This window comes from Python bivittatus, unplaced genomic scaffold (assembly GCF_059951505.1).
Source record: "Python bivittatus isolate LINGU-HERP-01145 unplaced genomic scaffold, Pbiv_v1 ctg000080_np1212, whole genome shotgun sequence".
Lineage (NCBI taxonomy): Eukaryota > Metazoa > Chordata > Lepidosauria > Squamata > Pythonidae > Python > Python bivittatus.
In genome coordinates this window covers 13,474,505-13,496,438 of record NW_028277035.1, presented here as the reverse complement: position 1 = coordinate 13,496,438, position 21,934 = coordinate 13,474,505, and the positions used below count along the sequence as shown (strand labels likewise).

The 21,934-nt window shown below is 42.4% G+C and overlaps 1 protein-coding gene across 2 annotated transcripts in view; it reads right to left on the bottom strand.

The window, feature by feature from the left end:
* Positions 1-3,496: 3,496 nt before the first annotated feature.
* LOC148216627 (uncharacterized) overlaps positions 3,497-21,934 on the bottom strand; it is a 49,049-nt gene continuing 30,611 nt past the window's right edge. Inside the window, exon 9 of one of the 2 annotated variants that reach the window (XM_088133579.1) lies at positions 3,497-3,743. In XM_088133579.1, the coding sequence (XP_087989705.1) occupies positions 3,716-3,743 (28 nt within the window). In that variant the 3' untranslated portion in view covers positions 3,497-3,715. Of the gene's footprint in view, positions 3,744-16,041; positions 17,841-21,934 lie in introns of those variants that run through there. The other variant, XM_088133578.1, reaches the window with a different exon arrangement.

The following is a 21,934-nucleotide window of genomic DNA, read 5'->3' as shown; positions in this document are numbered from 1 at the left end:
CTTTACCTGGAACAGCTTATATCCTGCGACAATACCTTTAACACCATCAAACCATCAAACCACAGCATCTGCCTATCCCAGGTCCTTGGGAAGGACTAGGTGGATAAAAATGCCAAATCCTGTCTAGGCTTCTGGCTGAGTGTGAGACCAGCCATAATACATATGACCTATATTATTGTCTATTTAGTGAGGGAGATAGTTTTAGAAGGATGTCACTGGGAATGAATAACTTACAGTCCTGCAGTGCATTTCAGTATTAGCTCCATATTACTTTTCTATAAAGAGGCTGAATGACATTTGTTTGTTTGTTTGTTTATTGTATTTCTACACCACCACAATCAAAAAGACTCTCCGTGGCTTACATGGATAATGCAATTCCGTAAAGTAGCCTTCCAGATGTATAACCTGGTGCCTTCTAAATGTGTTAGACTCCCATTCCTGTAACTTCCAGCCAGCCAATTCCCTTTGACCACACTTTCTTGGAAGTCTGGGCACACCAGGAAGGCACCAATTTGGCAAGTAGGGGTGAGGGTCTGTTCCAGTGTAATGTATTTTTTTTTCAAATAATTTTATGAAAGATTACAAATAGAAAGGATAAAAACTAAAACAAAGTACAAAAAAAAAGAGAAAAGAGAAAAAGAGAAAAGGGGGGGAGCAAATGTAAGCAATTTGAGTAGCTTATCATTGTCTCTTAATACAAGATATACTCTCTTCACCCCATACCTCATCTCTTAACTAAAAACACAATCCAAAAGCCTCGTCATTTGTTCCTTATTAACAAAAGTCCTGTAAGGGATACCAGATATAACTAATTATCTATTTTAACCTTGATTGAATAAGCCAACCCTGTATTCCTTCCCTGTATTAAGTCCCAGAGCTGGATTCCTGTTCATCTTTTTTTTGTCCCAAGAATCTTTCAAAGCTTTCACAGACCTCTTTTGTACATCCAATCAGTAAGGTTTGTCCTTTTTTTTTGTTGTCACTTTCAAAAAAATCCTTCAAAGTTTTAAGAGACCTCTGTTGATCATCCAGTAAGAGAAAATTATTCAAGTCATTTTTCTGATTTAGTAATTGTACATCTCTTTTAAGCAATCAAACATCAACTGGTTTCAGTTGTATATCCAATACATCTTTCTCCATATCCTTCTCATTTCTTGTCAGATTTAAATCCAGATTCAAATTGGTTTCAAACCTATCCGGTATAGCTTGTTCTTCTTCTGTAACTTCATTGACACACCATCCATCTATCATATCAAATAATTTCAAGGATCAATGTTCAAAAATATCTACCTATCAAAGTGTTTTGCTCAGTTTTCTTTTGTTTTTTGGTTGGAAAGACAAATATATTATCCTCTAGCTACCTCTAGTGTCAATTCCTCAAAGCTCCATTATCATGTATTGTCGAAGGCTTTCATGACCGGAATACCATGGCTGATGTGGGTCTTCTGGGCTGTGTGACCGTGTTCTGGAAGTTTTGGTTCCTAACGTTTTGCCAGCATCTGTGACCGACATCTTCAGAGGACAGGAGCACAGACAGGAGCGGTTCTCTCTGTGCCCAGGATGATGGGACCCTTTTGTGGGTATTTATAGAGATCAGCGAGGGTGCCTGCAGGGAGGAGGGTTTGTGGGTTAACGAGTGGCTGCTTGTTTTGGTGATCAGCATGTATGTATCTTCCTGGGGGTTAGGCAGGGTTTTTTGTGTTGAGTTGTTAATGAGTGGCTGCTGAGGGTGATTAGCATGTTCATTGTGTGAATTGTTTACGTATCCTGGTGGTTGAGCTGAGTTCGTTGAGCTTTTGCAGGCTGTATTTTTCAGGATTGGTAGCCAGGTTTTGTTGATTTCTAGACTTTCTTTTTTATTGAAAGTGTGCCGGTGTTTGTGAATTTCAATGGCTTCCCGGTATAGCCTAGTATAGTGGCTGTTGGTGTTGTCCATTATCATGTTTCTTCTTAAAGAAACCCAAACAATCACCATTTCCTAAGAGAAGGATTCTTCTAATTAATTTAAAATCCACAAGAAGAGTTCTTCTAATTATTTCAAAATTATAAGTCCAAGTCCATCTGGATCCTTAATCCATTGTTAACTTTCCAAAATTACTCTAAGCACCCTTTTGCTGTTTAATCCCAAAAGTAATATTTTTCCAAAACTTTAAAATTGTATTTAAACACTCCAAGAAGAATGTGACTCACCCAGTGAATACTATATACATTGTCATTCCAAATAGTCTTAATATTTCCAAGGCAATTTTTTAAAAAAGCAAATCTAAGATGATTAAGAAATGAGACTTAGTTGGAGTCTGCTCCCGGTGAGGCTAGAGAACTGATGCCTGTGGTTTGTGGGAGACACTGTGGCCAAAAGGCAGCTGGATGTGGGATCCAGCCTGCCCATAGTTCTCTCTGGATAAAAGAGAGATCTTGAGATTACCTTCATGCATTCCGGACAGCTGTTTTTTTGTTTTTGTTTTTGGTGAGTCAGAAGCAGAAACGTGTTTTTGCAGCCATGTGTGATCAGCTGGGAGTCATGAGTTTCATCATGCCCTGAGCCATTAATGTAGCCTTTTTAAGGACTTAAAAAAAGACTTGGAAGTTAATTAAAAAGTTCCTCTTGTGTGGGAAAGAACTTTACATTTATATTTTGACCTGATAACAAAGCCTTGAAGGTTAATCACTAGAGAACACCAGATTCCACCTTAAAGGAAACATTTTATAAATTGGCTCTAGAAATCCTAGGAATATTTAACCCTATACTGGAACCAAAAGTTGCTATCAAAGAGAAACAAGTTCCTTGGAAAATAACTAAAATGGATTTTGAGGTGGACTCAATAATTACAACAATATACAACCTAAATGAAACGGACGGAAATATTGGAATTACAAATGGAATTGGATGATCATTTGAAAATTAAAAAAGATATACAAATAATGTACCAAAAGAGGGATGTGGAATACCTGTTTAAATTGGAATATAAGAGACTTATAGGAGTGGCTACATTGCAAATACATAAGGACTTTGATAAAGATGACAAGGATTTTGAGAGAAGAGACAAGAATAACAGAAGAAGATAGATGTTAGAAGTTTATCTATGGGATTCAAGGATTGATGAGAGGAAGAAAAAAAATATAAAACTGGTTTATTTGATTATGGTCAAGTAATGGGTTGTTATTTTTGGTGATGGTTAATGGTTACTTTGACTGGATAATTCTTGTTTGGAATGTCCAATTATGTGTAATGGATTAGTCTGTAATATCTATGTTACTATTTTTGGGATACAAATAAGGGATAATTATTTCTGGTAATGTTTAATAGCTTTTTGGGTTTAATATTTTTGTAATGGTTTGTGTAATGATCTGTCACTTCCGACGCCCAATGCCAGTAACTCTCTTGCAACCAGTAAAGGTTCAAAGAAAAGTTCATTTATTGAGGAAAAATGTACAGGTCCAAAGCATTGCTAAGACTGAGCCCGCGCACGCCAAAATGTTACTTTTACCCCCTTTGGTTCTCATGCTCCCCCCTAAGCCTTCCATACACTCTCACATTCGGCCGTTGGTATGACCTTGAGCATTCCTGCACTGTGATAACAACCCATCTGCTTCTAACATCTTCCCAGCTCCCCTCCCCCCACTTCTTCTAATGGCAAAACCAAAGCAAGCAATCTGGCAAGCAAAGTAGTTAATCGATTGCGAGGATTCTGACATGCCGCCCCTCCAGAATGAATTATGTCGGAGATATCTCACCATCAAATCTGAAAAACAAAAAGTAGAAAAGGCAAATATACAATGTAACAATAACTTTAAATGTCTACTGAGGTTTGTTTGGATAACGTTTGTAAAACCCCTTAATTAAGTCTGGAGCATTGACATGTTTTTCTCCACCCACTGAGCTAAAGACTTAGGGAAATATTTCCATTGGATCAAAAATTATATGCAAACCCCCCCCCCCCCGATGTTTCCTGGCATCCAAAATTTCTTTGATTTCAAATGCTGCTCTCCCTCAACCATGATGGGGTCTGGGGCCGGTGGCATTGGATGCCATTCAGGTGACTCCTTGTAAGGCTTCAGGAGATCACAGTGAAACACCGGGTGAATCCTTTTAAGGGTCAGAGGCAACTGCAACCGAGACAGGGTTGATGACTTTCTCTATTGTAAAAGGACCCAGAAATTTGGGTCCTAGGTTTTTTGATGGCTGCAATGATTTCAGGTGTCTGGTTGACAAATACACCTTATTTCCCACTTTCCAGTCTTTTTCTGGCGATTGTTTGCAGTCAGCATATTTCTTGTAAGTTTCTCTTGCCTCCTCTAGTGCAGCTTTAATATTTGGCCACACTGAAGTCATCTGTTTAATCCACTCATAACTCGAGTGGCTTCCTGGGGGAGCTCAGGGATTGGCACAAAGTCCTGCCCAATGGCTATTTTCAAAGGGGTTAGCCCAGTGCTTTGATGCACAGCAGTGTTGTAAGCCACCTCAGTGAACAGCAGCAGCTCATCCCAGTTGTCCTGTTGGTAATTGACAAAGCACCTTAAATATTGCTCCAATACAAAGTTAAATCGTTCTGAAGCCCCATCCGTCTGGGGGTGATGGCTTGAACTCAGTGCCTGACTCGGCCCAATTAATTTAAAAAAAGCCCTCCAGAACTTTGCAGTAAACTGAATTCCCCGATCACTGACAATTCATTCTGGGACACCATGAGCCTGGTAGATGTGCTGGATAAACAGTTTGGCAAGTTTAGTAGCTGAGGGAATCGATGGGATGGCTACAAAATGGGCTTGTTTTGAAAACAAGTCGGTGACTACCCAGATCACAGTCTTTTTGTTGCTTTCGGGCAATTCAGCAATAAAGTCCATTGCAATTTGCCTCCAAGGTTTGTCTGGGTTCACCAGGGGCTGAAAAAGCCCCATCGGCTTACCGCCCCCCCTCCGTTTCACCATAGCACAGGTGGGACGGGTTGCCACGTATTCCACCACATCTTTCCTCATAGCTGGCCACCAAAACTGTCTCCGCAGGAGATGCAATGTTTTAACAAATCCAAAGTGGCCAGCTGTTTTGCTGTCATGACCTCTGCAAAATCTCCTTCTGAGCTTCAGCCAGAATGTACAATTTGTCCTGCCACCATCAAGCTCCTTGCTTGTGAACTAAAGAGTCTTTGTTCTTTTGGAACCACTCATCCTCCACTACTTGGCGGTTTAATCTTTTCAGGACATCTCCCTCCAGGTCGTTCCCAGCTTTCTTGCTTTGAGTCCTGATGATCATGACAAACCCAGGCTGGATGCAGGGAATTATTGGTGCAATCACCTCCTCACACTGGCTGTTATGTTGAGGCAATCTAAATAGCACATCTGCCAGGAAATTATTTCCCCCTGGTAAGTACTTCAAAGTAAAATTAAAACGATGGAAGTACTAAGTCCACCTAAGCTGCTTTGGGGACAGCTTCCTCGGCACTGTCAATGCCTCTAGGTTCTTGTGATCAGTCCAAATCTTGAATGGATAGGGCAACCCCTCCAACAGATGTCCCCAGCAAACTAAATTCCAGCATACAGTGAAAGCCTCCTTCTCCCAAACCAACCATTTCCTCTTGGTTTCCAAGAACTTCCGCAAGACATATGCACATGGGTACAACTCCACAGTCTCAGATTTTTGCAACACTGCTCCCACCACTATATCAGAAGCGTCTGCCTGAATTACAAATGGCTTTTCTGGGTCAGGATGTTTTAAAATAGACTTTGCCGTAAACAGGCTTTTCAGTTGCTCAAATACTTCCTGGCACTCCTGCAACCACACCAGTGGGGCCCCAGGCTTCGAAACCTTCATTTTATCCTTCCCCTTAGTCTTTAACAAATCTGTGAGAGGAAGCGCCACCTGCACAAAGTTCAGAATAAATTGCTGGTAAAAATTAGCGAAGCCCAGGAAACTTTGAAGTTGCTGCCTCGTTTTAGGACCCTCCCAACCAATTACGTCCCTCACTTTGCTTGGGTCCATTTCGATCCCCTTATTGAAAATTTGATATCCCAAACAGTCAATTTGCTCTATGAAATTCCCATTTGGACAGTTTAGCAAATAACTGAGCATCCAACAGTTTCTTTAACACTTTTCTCACCAATTCCACATGCTCCTCCATGTTTTCAGTATAAATCAAAATGTCGTCCAGATACACAAGAACACCCTGGTACAAGTCCTCCTGTAGCACTTCATTTATAAGCTGCATAAAGACCCCTGAGGCCCCTTTCAATCCGAATAGCATGACCCAGTATTGAAAACATCCAAGAAGGCAATTAAATGCTGTCTTCCATTCGTCCCCCTCTCTGATTCGCACCTGGAAATACAGTAATGCCTCGGTTCACGAACACTTCTGTTCACGAACAATTCGGTTCGTGAACAGCAGCATTTGCAAAGTTTTGCTTCCATTTGCAAACTCCTCATTGGGTGACAAACACGACCCGCGGCCATCTTCCCTGTCTGACATGTGGTCGTGGCTTCCTCTAGGCGAGATCGCGGTCGCAGACAGACACTTGCTATGAAGCTTTTTGGTGTCGCCTCAAGCAAGGTTAGTGTTCTCTCTCTTCATACTGTACTGTACTGTACTTTGTTTAATATTTTTGTGGTTAAAAAAAATACATATGGTTCAAAACGGATTAACCTTATTTACATTGAACCTTATGGGGAAATTTGATTCAGTTCGCGACCAATTCGGTTCACAACCAGAATCGTGTAACGAATTAAGTTCATGAACCAAGGTACCACTGTAGGCATCCTGTAAGTCCAGTTTCGTGAAAACTTTCCCTTTCAACAAACGAGCTAGCAGGTCTTTCATGAGCGGCAAAGGGTATTGGTTTTCTTGACAAATAACATTTACAGTGGGGCAAAAAGGTATTTAGTCAGCCACCAATTGTGCAAGTTCTCCCACTTAAAAAGATGAGAGAGGCCTGTAATTTTCATCATAGGTATACCTCAACTATGAGAGACAAAATGGGGGAAAAAATCCAGAAAATCACATTGTCTGATTTTTAAAGAATTTATTTGCAAATCATGGTGGAAAATAAGTATTTGGCCACCTACAAACAAGCAAGATGTCTGGCTCTCACAGACCTGTAACTACTTCTTGAAGAGGCTCCTCTGTCCTCCACTCGTTACCTGTAGTAATGGTACCTGTTTGACCTTGTTATCTGTATAAAAGACACCTGTCCACAACCTCAAACAGTCACACTCCAAATTCCACTATGGCCAAGACCAAAGAGCTGTTGAAGGACACCAGAAACAAAATTGTAGACCTGCACCAGGCTGGGAAGACTGAATCTGCAATAGGCAAGCAGCTTGGTGTGAAGAAATCAACTGTGGGAGCAATAATTAGAAAATGGAAGACATACAAAACCACTGATAATCTCCCTCGATCTGGGGCTCCACGCAAGATCTCACCCCGTGGGGTCAAAATGATCACAAGAACGGTGAGCAAAAATCCCAGAACCACATGGGGGGACCTAGTGAATGACCTGCAGAGAGCTGGAACCAAAGTAACAAAGGCTACCATCAGTAACACACTACGCCGCCAGGGACTCAAATCCTACAGTGCCAGACGTGTCCCCCTGCTTAAGCCAGTACATGTCCAGGCCCGTCTGAAGTTTGCTAGAGAGCATTTGGATGATCCAGAAGAGGATTGGGAGAATGTCATATGGTCAGAGGAAACCAAAGTAGAACGTTTTGGTCTAAACTCAACTCGTCGTGTTTGGAGGAGAGAGAATGCTGAGTTGCATCCAAAGAACACCATACCTACTGTGAAGCATGGGGGTGGAAATATCATGCTTTGGGGCTGTTTTTCTGCAAAGGGACCAGGACAACTGATCCGTGTAAAGGAAAGAATGAATGGGGCCATATATTGTGAGATTTTGAGTGAACACCTCCTTCCATCAGCAAGGGCATTGAAGATGAAACGTGGCTGGTCTTTCAGCATGACAATGATCCCAAACACATCACCCGGGCAACGAAGGAGTGGCTTCGTAAGAAGCATTTCAAGGTCCTGGAGTGGCCTCGCCAGTCTCCAGATCTCAACCCCATGGAAAACCTTTGGAGGGAGTTGAAAGTCCGTGTTGCCCAGCGACAGCCCCAAAACATCACTGCTCTAGAGGAGATCAGCATGGAGGAATGGGCCAAAATACCAGCAACAGTGTGTGAAAAACTTGTGAAGACTTACAGAAAACATTTGACCTCTGTCATTGCCAACAAAGGACATATAACAAAGTATTGAGATGAACTTTTGATATTGACCAAATACTTATTTTCCACCATGATTTGAAAATAAATTCTTTAAAAATCAGACAATGTGATTTTCTGGATTTTTTTCCCCCATTTTGTCTCTCATAGTTGAGGTATACCTATGATGAAAATTACAGGCCTCTCTCATCTTTTTAAGTGGGAGAACTTGCACAATTGGTGGCTGACTAAATACTTTTTTGCCCCACTGTAACCTTCTATAGTCTGTACAGAGCCTCAGCGAACTGTCCTTCTTTTCCCTAAAAAGGACCAGTGCTGCTATTTGGGATTGAACAGGCTCAATAAAACCCCACTGTAAGTTCTTATAGATAAAATCCCGCAAAGCTTTCATTTCCTTAGGAGTCATGGAATACATCTTTTTCCTTGGAATTTAGCCCCAGGTTTGATCTGTATATCACAGTCACTTGGCTAGTGGGGGGGTAATTGGTCTGATTCCTTCTCACTGAACACCCCTTCCAAGTTTCTGTACTACATCGGAATCTCACCAGGTTCCCCAGCCACGGTCCGAACCACAGCCACCACACTCGCCGCTACTACCTCTGACTCTAACATCTCTCCTTCAATCCCCTTCACCATCGTGCCAGACCCATCGCTGAATATAATACTGCCTCCATCCCAGTCCACACTAGGGTTCCATTGCTTCAGCCAAGTCATCCCCAAAATTAGCGGATAGATCACCACCAGCGTCACCAAGAATCTTATAGTCTCTCTGGGAGCCCCCAACCTCAGTTCAAGGTTTTCTGTACTAAATTCCATGGGGCCCCCTCCAACTGGTGACCCGTCCATCTGGGAAAAAATGACCAGGGTTTTAAGTCTCTTTACCCTCAGTCCCAACCCATATACAATGACAGGATTTATTATGCAGCCCAAGTCTAAAAGGGCTCTTAAGTCCAACTTGTGGTTAGTACTCAATACCCTTAGCTTCACCCAAATGTTGATGGGACTCACTGCCATGTTGTCACTCTCCGACTCATCCCCAGATCAATCCTCATGCCCTGGGTTGGTCACCTGCTTTTGGGCATGTGTTGAAGCAGGCCGTTTTTGTCCCACTGGCTGGTCCTCTCCCTCGGACAACTCAAACTCTAGGGTTCCTTGAAGGCCTGTCTTGGCACCTGCTGCCACAGTTCCCTTCTTCCCTGACTTCAGAGGTTTCACCGGCTTCTACTCCACCTTTTTCTCCACTGGATCTGAACTTTCCTGAGGGCAACTCACAGCAAAATGGCCAGTTTCTCCACACTTGAAGCACGCTCTACAACCTTGCTTCTGATCCTACACACTCTCTTTGGGTTTACCCCCAGGCTTCTTAACTCTTGCTTCCGCTGTCACCAACCAAGTTCTCACTGCCATGGTCAACCATTGCTCTTCAACCTCCGCAGCCAGGGTAATCCACCCATCTAGAGACCCTGGGTAGTCCCGGTGCATCACACAATGCAGTAGTTCAGGTTGTAACCCCTACTGGAAGTATTCGGTCAGGAGCGCATCTGGAAGGATAGGGAGCTTCTGAGCCTGACCCTTAAATTTGAATGCAAACTCAGGAACTAATCTGGTTCCCTGCCGGAGTTGCGCTAATGTTCTTCTCGCTTTTAGAGCCAAACATGGTTCCTTAAAGCGCTTGCAGAGGGCATCCAAGAATTCTTCCAACTTTTGAGCTCCAGAGCTTTCGCATGGTGTATCCCAATGACCCAATCCGCAGCCTTGCTCTCAAGGAAACTTTCCTTGTCCAGTTACCTTCTCAGCTTCATTGCAAAATAAGGCACCATAGCTCTCCATGTAGACCCGTACCTGTGTGACGAAATAGGCCAGTTGCTCAGCATCTCCAGTGAAGTTCATGGAGATGCCCCGTTGCTGCATCGGACTTCTTCTCAAGCACCTGGGTAGGTAGTCCTCATCTTCCTCAATGGATGTTCCACTGTCACCCAACTCCTCGCCCTGCTCCGATGACCCAGTAGGTGCTGCCGACCCTGAAGATGCCCCAGCTGGAGGTATCTGGCCAGCCCCCAGCACTCGATCCAGCACAGCTCTCACTGCCCACATGTCATGAGAGAATGATGCCATCTGGGTCTCTACTTTCCCTATGTGTTCCTCCCACATGGGACCCCCTGTCTTCACTCCCTGTCCCTTCGCCACAGCCTTGGTTGGCTTTGATGACTCAGCCGGCATCTCTTGCTGGACTACTTTAACCTTGATCAGTGGACCCAACAGTCCCAAGGGACCAGAAGCTTCCTCCATCTCTTCAATCACATCATCCACCATCCCATTGCTTGGCTCCACACTGGTCAATGCAATTCTCTGGACCTTTCTCGGGGAATATTTTCCCCGTGTAAAAATCTTCACAGCAGTCTTAGCAAAACGTAACGATCTGCCACTTCCGACCCCCAATGCCAGTAACTCTCTTGCAACCAGTAAAGGTTCAAAGAAAAGTTCATTTATTGAGGAAAAGCGTACAGGTCCAAAGCATCGCTAAGACTGAGCCAGCGCACGCCAAAAAGTTACTTTTACCCCCTTTGGTTCTCATGCTCCCCCCTAAGCCTTCCATACACTCTCACATTCGGCCGTTGGTATGACCTTGAGCATTCCTGCACTGTGATAACAGCTCATCTGCTTCTAACATCTTCCCAGCTCCCCCCGCCACTTCTTCTAATGGCAAAACCAAAGCAAGCAATCTGGCAAGCAAAGTAGTTAATTGATTGTGAGGATTCTGACAGTTTAATTGTTAATTGGGCTTAATAATGGGTTGCTATCTCAGGTGATGATTAGTGGTTAATTTTTTTTATTCATTTGTAATGTTTACTTGTCAATTAGGATGAGATTTTAATTATTAAGAGAGGGATTAGAAGGATTATGTTTAAATGGAAAGGGGACTAAATGCTGATGTTGCTAGTTATGTCTGTTAATCTTTACACCTTTTGCTGATTAATAAGGAGATCTGAGGATTTAAGCACAGGTTTATAGAAAATGGGGTGAAGTATAGAATGAAGATGTATTTTGTAGTATTTAAAGAGACAGTGATAAGTTGATAATGTTCTATATTCTTGCTGGGGATGAAGGAAGAGATTTCTTCTCACTACTTTTTTTTTGGTGGAGGGATTTTTTTTTCTTTTTCTTTGCACTGTCTTATATTTTTTAAACTGTTTTTGTATTTGATTTTTGTATTAGTTTTATTAGTTTTATATAATCTTAAATAAAAATTATTTTAAAAAAAGAAATGAGGCTTTGTTCATGGCTGTGAGGAAAAATGGTTCCTCCCTCAACTTTCATCTGCTCAACTCATAAGTGGACCGCAAAGTATCGATTCTTGCAGTCTACTCACAAGGAGCGGCTGTGCGGAGTCACGTGGGCTATCCCAAGATCTCCCCTTACTCCAAGGTGATTACTGGCAGCCAGGATCCTGCATCCAGCTGACAATCGCTGTCAAAATCACCGTCTCACTGCGAGAGAGACATCAGCTCGCCATGGAGCTCACCAGAAGTCTGTTCCAGTGTAATGTAAACCCAGAAAATAATTTTGCTACTTGTTGGGGCGGGGGGACATATCTGGGCTTACCTTACACTGCAACAGCCTTCCCCAAATTAGCGCCTTCCAGATGGGCCAGAATTAAACTCAAAGGAGCCAGATCAGTTTTTTTTCTCCTAAACATATTTTCTGCCTGTTAAATAAAAGGTCACAGAAATATTTTAAGAATGTGTTCATCCCCCACACTATCCACCAAGATTTAAAAAGAAGATTGCAAATCTATCCAGCGGTGAATGGAACATGAATGTAGTGGCTACTGACTTCTTTTTCAGATATATTAATTTAAGGGACTTGTATTAAAAGAGAAACAAACAGCAAAACAAATATTTTCCTTTGATAGAAAGATTTCAAATCCCACAATCACAATTCTCCATCCCTTGATTAGATCAGCTTTATGCTATTTATCATTAGTCATTAGAAAAGCATTTGATGGTGGCTGACCATTCCCCAACATTTTGCATTGGGCAGCTCGCTGCTGCTGCTGCTGCTGCTGCTGCTGCTGCTCACTTTGCTTGGCTTTTGCTCCAGATTTCTCTCCTGAAGTGCCACTGTAGGATTATTGGAATGTTGGGCAAGACTGTAGATCTGCTTTGCTTTCTACAAGGCCTTATGGTCTGTCTCCTCTCTGTGCACACCTACTTATAAATAAGCATTTATTTATTTCACATATTTTCCCCACCACGATTCAGAAAGACTCTTGGCAACTTGCATAGAATAAGTCATACAGTTAAAACATCCACAGTACAATCTAAAAACCTGGTAGTCATAAATAAGAGACAATAACAATAAACAACATAAGCAAAACCCCAATTCTATCAGAAAAAAATAGAAAATAAAACATGAAGTTGCTAAATGCCATAAACCCCCAGTATTTTCTCTTCACAAATAAAGCCAAGCCTAATAAGTGGGGACCTTGGGACATCTGACCATTTGGAAAATCAGGGAGCAGGTAACCCCTTTGCAATATAGCTTTTGCATCAATGCTATCCTTACTCTCTCAGAAGCTCCACTCATGTAAGACGCACCAATGCAGTTACACCTAAGGATATATCCATAAGGCTCTCGTTAAGAAAAGTGAGGTCCTCTTTCAAATACATATTGGCGTGATCCTTTGGCTGGTGCTAGTCTTATGTGAAGGGAGGAGTTTCGAATTTTAGGGATAAAGCAAGGGCTAGAGTCCATGATCACTTACCTGGAATAGAGATGCCTTACTGGATGAAAAAAAGAACTTCTTTGGAGAAGGGAGAAGATGAACTACTTCATCGTCAGAGAAAAAGTGAAATCAAAGCTTGGACGTTGCACAGATATTTTGCTTAGTTCTACAATTTGTTTGGCATTCCCCTTATTCAGCTGAAGGGTTGCTTTCTGTGGTAAACTAAGGTCTTCCTCTTTGCAAATGATCATTGATGAGTTGTTATCCCCGAACTAACGTAGCCCTTGCGCTAAGAGATGACATTGTGGAGTGAAGTGGTCATTTGGGGAGTGATGCTTTTTTATGGCCATTGAGCAACAAATTTAAGTGGCTTTTTCTGCAGAATTAAGTATTTTCTTCTGTGGAAATACTGCGGTTTCTCCAAGCAAGGAAAACCTGAGAGTGCCATAATTCACAGCCACACTCCTGATATTGGGACGCTTGAAAAAGAAGTCATGCTGGTTGGGAACTCTGTGTCTGTGACTGAAACAATATCAATACCCACCAAGTGTGACACAGTTCTCTGAGGCAAATCGAAAGATGTTTTTGAGACACGTATAACTAACCATTTTCAGTATTAGGTTCAGTACACGCCATGCCTGTGCCCATGTAACAGTAGCACAATGATGCTTTAAGAAAAGAAAAGTCACTTCCATAAAAGCACACATCAGAGCAAAAAGAAAAGAGAAGGATTAAGTGACTATTTTGCTCCCTCAAACCAAAATGGACTTTCCCTCTATTAGAAAAGGCACTGAGTAACTGTTTTATGCAGCTGGTAGGACAGAAAGTCAGTTTATCTATCCAAATGAAAATGATAAACAAACAAACAAATATATAGACTGGGTCTACATATCTTGCTTAACAAGCTACACAAACTAACAAGCTAAAATTGAATCGGTTCATATAGCATGTCACAACATTTTACAATCATGCTGCAAAATTATTTTGAGATCCCCATGAACAACAAATTTAAGTGGCTTTTTCTGCAGAATTAAGTATATCCTATCTCATAGTCCTCCATAGGTTCATCCCGCTCTTAAAAGGGGATTAGGAAATATTTTATCTGTCAAAGCAGGATAAAGGATCGCAACGTGGAGGACGTTTTCATTTTTGAAATGCCACAAGAAGTCACTTCTATTCTGGCACACTACAGGAGCTTCTATTTTGACACGCAGTCTAGCGTGAATAGTCCTGATCAGGCGTCACCAGCCTGGCCACATCTGCAATCTAGATGTGGGCATTTCATCTCTCTGGATCTCTCAAGCAGCATGGATGTGGGAATTCCAGGGGTTGGTCCCTGCATCTGGAAAATGCTAATTCAGGCATCCCACGTGGTATGAATGCACTACCTCAATGCTTCCGTTCCTATCCCACCAGATCCAGTGCCGGTCCTACCTTTTGGCTGTGATGGTGTGCTGGAACTTGGCAGTTCAGCTCCCAGCCTCTTTGTATATTGATTCTGTGCAGCCATACCTCCTGGGTGTGTGAATTTTAATAGAGAAACCTGTTTCCCAATCTTCTAACCGCACTAAGCATTCTATTACTGTATTCCAGTTGTCACAGGTTCACCAGGGTTTGTTAACACTTACTTTCAGTTTTTCATTTCAGCAAAGCTATTTTGACCACTATGCAAATATTCTCAGAGGCTTGAATATTTGGGACAATGAAAAAGCTGCTTCTTACTAACAGAATCTTTGCTATTTTGCTCTTTCTACAAAAGTGAATCTGCAGTAATGGCTAAAAAGTTGGAAATACGGTAAGTCATAAACTAGAGTTTACAAATCACAGTAGCTGGTTGATGCAACATGCTAATTCAAAGCCAATCAAATCATATTTTAGCTTAGTGTGATATATGAACCAAGCCATTGATCCACATAATTTAGAAGTTAATCTAGACCAGTGTTTCTCTACCTTAGCAACTTTAAGATGAGCGGACTTCAACTCCCAGAATTCCCCAGCCAGACATGCTGGCTGGGGAATTCTGGGCGTTGAAGTCCACTCATCTTAAAGTTGCCAAGGTAGAAAAACACTGATCTAAACAAATTAACTACTCTTTATCTGTTAAGGTTCAGAAACACTGATCTAAACAGATCAATTGTAGCTCTTAAATAATGAAACTGGATACATTAAATTGCTTACATCTGCTGTAACGCATGCTGGTACAGTCATGTCAGTGGATAGAAAAGATCAAGGATTGCTTCCATCAAATCATACCACAGAACTAGTGTGGAGTGATGAGATACATCCAGGTTCAGATCCTTATTTGGCTATAGCATTTACGGGGAGACCGAGGATAAGTTCCTATCTTATTGCCCAACCCATTTTAGAGAACAAAATAGGAATCAGGCAGGAGGCTTAAATTCTTAAAAATAGGACATAAATGTAATAAATAAATAAATATGTGTGTGCTTTAAGAAACAGATTTCCATTCTCAGATTCCTGTCAGAAAATACACATCTAACTATTGGAGTGGAGTCCTCCCAAGGTCTAGGCCAGTGATTCTCAACCTTTTTGAAGCTGCCGCCCCCCTAAGGAGTGGAAAATTTTTCAACACCACCCTTTGTGAAAATCCTGTAATTTAGGGTATGGGGGGGGGGAGTTTCTGAATTATAAAAGGCAAAAATTTTAAGTAATTTTTTTCAGTAGACTTACACACCAAATTTGTTCGATTTAACTCGATACTTTTGCCCTGGAAGGTAATTTATTTATTTATTTATTTAATTTGTCCCCGCCAATCTCCCCACAATGTCCCGCCCATCTCCCCATAATTGCATTTCTTTTATTAAAATTAAAATGACTAATGCAAAAAAAATGCTTAAATGCTCTTTTATGTAAATACGTTTATTTCAAAATGCTGTAAATACATTTATTCATTTTTTTGATGCTCTTTTTTTTAATTTTTTAATTTTTTAATTTTTTAATTTTTTTAATTTTTTAATTTTTAATTTTATTTTTTATTTTTTTTGCAAATGCTTTTTTAATGTTTAAAAATTCTTTATTCTTAATTAGATACTTTTTAAAAAACAGCAAAAAAATACGCTAAAAGAGTAATATCAATGAAACATGCTTGATTATCTCAGTGGGATGGTTGTGCTTGATGGTTCAGAGCCAGTTTCTGAAAGTTCGGTTCAATATTGTTAGAGAGATGAAGGCACAAGTCCCCTCTTTCCACGATTTGGAGTCAACTTCTCTTGTAATTAGATCAGTCACAGCACTGAATCCTCGCTCGACAAGGTAGGAGGAAGGGAAGGCAATTAAAAATTTTTTGATGATAGTCCACAGTCCTGGGTAGAGGCGATTGATGTTACTTTGAAGCCAAAATTCTGTGAGACGATCACCATTCTGGAAGCTGGCTTTCAAAGTTTCATTATTTGAAAGTTTGGCCAATTCCTCCTGAATCTGAACCTCTGCTGTCTCAATATTCATAAAAGGGTTCATGACCCATTGAGGGACTTCGAGGGATAAAATATCCTCAAAACGCTCAGAAAAGTCCTTGTGCAAAGACTCAAGGTGTTGACAGTAAACTTGTGTTTCATCGAAGGGGATTTCACTGCTCTTATGCAAATCCGACAAGATTGGAAACTGGCTGAACTCATTGCGACCAAAATTCTGCTTCCACAAAGTGAGTTTTTTTAGGAAGGCAGAAATAACAGATTTTGTTGTGATCAAATTGAGCTCTTCGCCTTGAAGCTGCAAATTAATTCCATTGAATTTTGCGAATAAATCGGCCATGTAAGCCACATCAATCTTAAATTGTAGCAATCTGTCTCTCAGAGCTACATCTTTCTCTTCGAAGAACTCAAGTACAGAGTCGAAAAGATTCCAGAACCTATTGAGACAGGCACCTTTGGAAAGCCAGCGAACCTCGGTGTGTAGAAGCAAGCGATTGAATTCTTCATTGTTGTCCTTACACAGCTGCCCGAATAATTGATCGTTGAGAGCATTACTGCGAATTTTGTTCACAGCAGAGATGACATATTGTAATGACTGATGCAAATGGTTGCTGAGGTTTTTTGCAACTAAATGCTGTCTATGAATCACACAGTGAACAGCTAAAATACCTGGTACCTCTTTCTTCAAAAGGGCGATGAACCCACGATGATGATCCACCATTGCAGGAGCTCCATCGGTGGCAACAGACATAATGTTCGCAAGAGGAATATTTTTCTCTTTAAAATAATCTTTGACAGTATTAAAAATAGATTCACCTTTAGTATCTGCAATCAAGCTTCTTGCAAAAAGCATCTCTTGAATAATTTTTCCTTCCTTCACAAACCAGACGTACGCTAACAGTAAAGCCTCATTAGTACTTGGCAAGGTTGATTCATCAATCTGAAGAGAAAATTCGGTGGGTATCAAAAGTTTGCATAAGGAAGCTTCAACATCTTCAGCCATCTCATCAATTCGTCGTCACACTGTATCATTGCTTAATGGGACATTTTTTATAACATTGGATGCGGCTGGATGGTGTAAAACCGTTTCTAAAACTTCCTTGACAGCCAGCAGTATCAATTCTTCGCCGATGGTATGAGCTTTCCCCGATTTAGCAATTAATTTTGATATATTATAAGAGGCTATCAAACCATCGTCACATTTTTTTGATGAGGTTGCTAGTAAGCCTGAGACAGACGGTGCCTTCAGAAACTTGTCCCTGATGTTCGTGAAAAATGACAAATCTTTATTTTGTTTGTCAGGATGAATTTTTTGCAGATGCTCCTGCAAACGAGACGGTTTCATTGCCTCATTAGGTAACACTTTGTTACAAAGTAAACACATGGGTAGTTGCGAGTTCAACGGTGAAGGAACAAATCCGAACTTCAAGTACGTGGAACTGTATTGATGACACTTCTTTTTATTAACCGACATCGTTGGCGGCTGCAAAATATGATGAGGGAAAGATAACTATTTCTCAAAATTAATAATTCACAACCACGATAAAGAACTAATAAGCGCACTTACCTAGCCGACTGGCCAAATAAACAATGAAAGTAAATCAAAACTGATGGGAAAAAACAGAAATGAAGCGAACGAAAAGCAACTCAAGAAACATGGGTCAAATCAAACATTCATATTGAAAGGACGCTCAATGCACGCACTGCGATTAATTGCGCAGGAAGACAGCTGACGCATGCGCTGCGATTAATCGCGCAGGAAAACAGCTGACGCATGCGCTGTGCTGGTTGGGATTGGAGAAGAATCGTAGTGTTGAGTTCTTCAAGGTCATCCTACCTAGAATACAAATTCGTCTCCCCATTCTTAGAAGTGTGTGAGGGCAGCCATCGCGTAAGTTCGTTTTATTGCTGGTACAAATGGTGTAAACCGGATAATTGGTTTAATAAATTTTTGGGGGAGATTTAAAATTAAGTTCGAATGCCAAAACATTCTCATCGCCCCTCTACCACCCAAAACATGCCCACCGCCCCCCTACCACCCAAAGCAAGTTCACCGCCCCTCAGCATCCTACCACCGTCCCCCAGGGGGCGGTACCACCCCTGTTGAGAACCAATGGTCTAGGCCAAAAATGCTCCCCTGTTATCCTTCTCCCCATGTATTGTTCAACAAAAGCGGGTAATGGAACATGGTACCAAAAACAGCTGTCTGCCTGAGATGTTATTAATATGTGCCTTCTGTTAAGCCACAAATTTCATCTATCACAAACTGGACTTACATTGGCCAATATGGTTGGCATAACATTAATATTTTAATGAAGATTAACCATGATTTCCAAGCAGTGTGTTTGGTCAAACATGCAATGGTTCCTTCTTGGGATAAATTCCGATACGCATCAATTAATGATTTTCCAGCAACATGCATTTTCTATTTTAATTGGTTCATTGGTTTATACAATTGTATATACTGTATATTCTGAGTGAAACAAAAGATAATTCAGGAAAGAGAATTGCCTGTGCAAAGTATTTGATTTGCAAATATTGTGGGTAAATACTGTTTAAAAATAGTTTTTGTTGAGTGAGGTTGCCACTTAATTGCAACAGAGGCTGAGGTGGGGAGAAGAGATGCGCAACCTCTGGTAGCAAGAGTTTTCTGTGGTTTTGCCTCCAGCAGCATATTTCCCCCAGCTGTTACTACATCAGGATGAAAAGGAGCACTGCTCACATATATGTGTAAGAAGGAAGTCCTAGTCCTCCCAGATGCTATATGCTCGTAATCACACAAAATCACAATGGCATAAAAACATATTCCAACTTTTCACATTAAGTAGCAAATACCCTCAGAGCAATTGTGCATAAGCAGCACACCCAATTCCCTTGGTGCACAGCAGCAAGCATGATCACAGATGCAACTTAAATAAAGTTCAAGCAGGCAGCAGTTGCTCTGAAGGAAGGAGGACCAGTTTGCATGCAGTTGTTTCTCTATGACTCAGTGTGTTTGTGAACCCCAATGTTAGAAGCCTCGCAATCAATTAAATAGTTAATCACCTTCCTTGCTTCGTTTCTGCCATTATGGAAAAGGGGGAGAGGGAGAGGACCGTTAAGCGCAGGTGGACTATTGTTGGGTTCTCAGAGACAACCAAGGTCATACCAGCCTGAGACTCAGGAAGAGCTGAGATCATCAACAAGAAAGGGATGGACTGGGGAAAAGGGGGGCAGAAGAAAGGGGAAAGAAAAGGGGTTTTGGCACACGCAGGCTTTTAGTCTTGGCAATGGCTTAGAACTGTAGACTGCTCTTAATAAAGAATTCCTTTGTTTTGAAACCAGCTCATGGTTCAACTGAGAATTTCTTTTATTGGGATATGAGTTTGGCAGATTCTTATATTTTGCCAAGACTCCCTTAACGAATCTTTCCTGGAGCAAACACTGTTCAAGGAAGGTTTGGAACTTTGCTGCTACTCGGGATGGCTGACGACACCATAGAAGAGGAGTCCCAAGTGGTTGGAGGGGCCACAGATGGGTTACATGATGAACCACAACCTGGACCCTCGGAGCCACTGGAACCTATGGTTGTGGTGCGGAAGAGAGATCAGTGACCGGCTACCCAAGCAACCCGTTTCCAAGAGATCATGAAGGTTGAGGAGAAGCTGCTAGCTAAGCCCTCAAGGAAGAAGGTTGAGCCCAGGTGGTCCCTGGGGGTTGGGGATATCCAAGTGACTCAAACCCCCAGAGAGAGAGAAGAAGGACCCAAATGCCCAAATAGGGAAACTGGAGGGCAAGATGGAGAGGATGGAGATGCAATTGTCTGCTGTGGGAGACGACCTGGACATGGTAAAGACCCTGCTGGAGAGATTGTTGGGAGCCGGACCCCAACAGCCACAAGCTGGGGGGGATGGAACCTTGCCCCCTACCTGAGCTGGATCCCCAGTGTCATCGGGGAGAAGTGGGGATGAGAGCGAGGGCCAAGGTTCTAGTGGAGAAGAAGATGATGGGGGCTCTCTGAGAAGGCCCGAGAAGGGTGAGAAAAACCCCCTCCAGCAGCAAGGTCTGAAGATGGTCTTCAACAGCAATCCTGACCAGCTGGGCTGTTTCATGACCTGGGTGCGGATTTACATGGAAGGATGCCAGCACCTGTTCAGAAAAGATGCGGAGCAGGTAGTGTATGTGTCAAGCTCGCTAGAAGGCAAAGCAGCCAACTGGGTGATGCGTTTACATGAAGCCCACTCCGCAGAATTGCAAAACCTGGACGACTTCATGAGTGTCCTCCGCAAGCAGTTTGAAGACCCCTTCGCGACCATCAAAGCCAAGGCGGCTATCAGACATCTGAAACGGGGCCCCAGACTGTCTCAGAGTATGCCCTGGAGTTCAAAGGATTATTGGAGAAGCTGCACAACTGACAAGAGGAGCTGAAGGTGCAGTATTTCCAGAAGGGGCTGAGACCCGAGCTGTTGGAGTGGGCATTGGCGAGAGGCAATCCAAAGTCCCTGGATGAGTGGATCAACTTGGCCGGGAAGGTGGAGCTGGATTGGCTGTCAGTTTGGGGTAAAAGTAGCCGCCTGGCAGGAGAGATGAGACTAGGAATGAAGAAGCCAGCTGGGAAGCCCAGAGAGGGAGTTCGAGAGGTGAGAGCTTGGAGGCGCACATACTTCAAGTGTGGAGAAGAGGGGCATTTTGCTGCTAGTTGCCCAAGAAATTGCCCTTCGTCAACCGCTGCGAAATCACCATTGGGGAAAAGGGTGCCCGAGGGTCATGAACTGAATGACAAGCCTGAAAAGAAGGGGATGGCGGCAGTGGGATCAGAGGAGGGTCCGCTTTTGTGGGACAGTGAATCCTCTGAGGATGATGGGCAGCCATTGGGAAGTGAATTGGAGAATGACAAGGGCATGGTGAGTCCTGTGACAGTGGACATAAAACTGAGCGTGTTAAAAACTAACCGCAAAGCAGAGTTAACCGCCCTAATTGACTCTGGTTGTACCCAATGCTTGATTGATCCATGGGTTATGAATGATTTGGGACTGAAGATGCAGAACTTAAAACACCCCGTGGTTTTCACTCAATTGGATGGATCGCCTGTGGGAGGGGGCCCTATGAAATTGATCACTGACCCAGTGGAAATGAGAATTGGGACTCATAAAGAGACTCTAAGGTGGCTGGTGGCTCCCATTGCGGGTCATTAATTGATTTTAGGACTGTCATGGCTGAGACAATAGGACCCTGAAATAAGATGGAGGTTGGGGCCCATGGAATTTAAGACTGGGGCTAGTCAGCAGTTGCAGGGAGCTATGGATCAGATTTCGGAGCCTGAGATGGTGGCGACAGGTGTGGAACGGCTCAGGGAAGAAGGAGATTTTACTTCCATCCCGGAGCAATATAGAAACCTGAAATCGGTTTTTAGTGAGGTGGAGTCGGACCAGCTTCAACCGCACCAGGATACTGACTATGCCATTGAAATTGAACCTGGGGCAAAATTCCCTAAGCCTAAAGTTTATTCCATGACCTCTAAAGAATTGGGAGCCTTGCATGACTTTGTGGACATAAATTTGAAGCGGGGTTTTATTCAGCCAGCCAAATCGACTTTGG